The sequence below is a fragment of the Acyrthosiphon pisum genome, unplaced genomic scaffold (genome assembly GCF_005508785.2).
Source record: "Acyrthosiphon pisum isolate AL4f unplaced genomic scaffold, pea_aphid_22Mar2018_4r6ur Scaffold_20865;HRSCAF=22350, whole genome shotgun sequence".
NCBI classification, from domain to species: Eukaryota; Metazoa; Arthropoda; class Insecta; order Hemiptera; family Aphididae; genus Acyrthosiphon; species Acyrthosiphon pisum.
Genome location: NW_021770268.1, coordinates 32326 through 33366, shown reverse-complemented (window position 1 = coordinate 33366; position 1041 = coordinate 32326). Strand labels below are relative to the sequence as shown.

The 1041-nt window shown below is 34.0% G+C and overlaps 1 protein-coding gene across 1 annotated transcript; it reads left to right on the top strand.

Moving 5' to 3' along the window:
- Nucleotides 1-58: 58 nt before the first annotated feature.
- On the top strand, nt 59-1010 carry LOC115034723 (dynein beta chain, ciliary-like). The gene is made up of 3 exons (XM_029492108.1): nt 59-499; nt 575-785; nt 850-1010. Exons 1-3 carry the CDS (start codon nt 311-313, stop codon nt 1008-1010), a joined length of 561 nt encoding a protein of 186 aa, XP_029347968.1. The 5' UTR covers nt 59-310.
- The last annotated feature ends 31 nt before the right edge of the window (nt 1011-1041 follow it).

Here is a 1041-nt window from a genome sequence, read left to right as displayed (position 1 = left end):
GAATATAATTACGTCAATCTTTTTAATGATGTCCTTTAAAATAGTCGTTTAATTTAACAATGGCCGGCGTTCCTGCTGAACCAGCCGTTGCCAGGAAAACTGGAATAACTAAAGATTTAGGAATAGCATTACCAATGATGGTCTACGTTTTCCACTGCTCCGAACAAATGGATTTTAGAGTAAATTAATCAATCTTGACCGAATTAATTGTATAAAATATTATGCATCTTAAAAGATTGCCTTGAGATATTAGATTATAAAATTTAAATTTTAGGGGGTGGATGGAAATCGTTGCGAATATGAAGTTATAATGCGAGCTCTTCGAAAGCTCACCACTCAAAAAATTGTAACTGAAGATACTACTTTATTTATGGGACTCGTCGGTGATTTGTTTCTTGCGCTAGACGTGCCCCGAACACGTGAATTAGAATTTGAAAATCAAATTCGTCAAGCTATGGTTGACTTGAAACTCCAGCATAAGAATAATTTCATTCTCAAGGTCCTAAAAAAATATATATATATATATTATACGTTCTATTGATGGTAATATGAGTTATTAATCTTATCCTCGCAGGTAGTGAAACTAGTGGAGTTATTAGAAGTTAAGCATTCAGTTTTTATAATTGGCGTGGCCGGTACGGGCAAGACTGAGTTGTGGAAAACTCTGTATAGAGCTCACGCAAACCTGAAATTTAAACCATATTTAAATGACATTGAACCGAATGCAGTAACTGATGACGAGTTGTTTGGCGTCATTAATCCGACTACTAAAGGATGTGTAGATAGTAAGAGTTTGTGCATCACTATAATTTTTGTACGTGTTTGTAGTAATATTGTATATTCGGATAGAACTGTTTTCGTGCCTGATAAGAGAGCAATCACAAATGTCTGTTGATGGATCCAAATTGATGATACTGGACGGTGACATAGATCCTATTATGTGGATTGAGTTATTAAACACTGCAGTGATAGACGAAAATAAGGAAAGAATTACTTTTAGTCATTCATGATGATTAATATATATAGGTATGTTATGAATAA

Bases quoted from the DNA above. Each gene is read 5' to 3' on its own strand.
- LOC115034723 (XM_029492108.1), top strand. From the start codon at position 311: ATGCGAGCTCTTCGAAAGCTCACCACTCAAAAAATTGTAACTGAAGAT. The intron at 500-574 runs GTCCTAAAAAAA...TTATCCTCGCAG, and splicing joins AGAATAATTTCATTCTCAAG to GTAGTGAAACTAGTGGAGTT. The intron at 786-849 runs GTAAGAGTTTGT...ATATTCGGATAG, and splicing joins TACTAAAGGATGTGTAGATA to AACTGTTTTCGTGCCTGATA.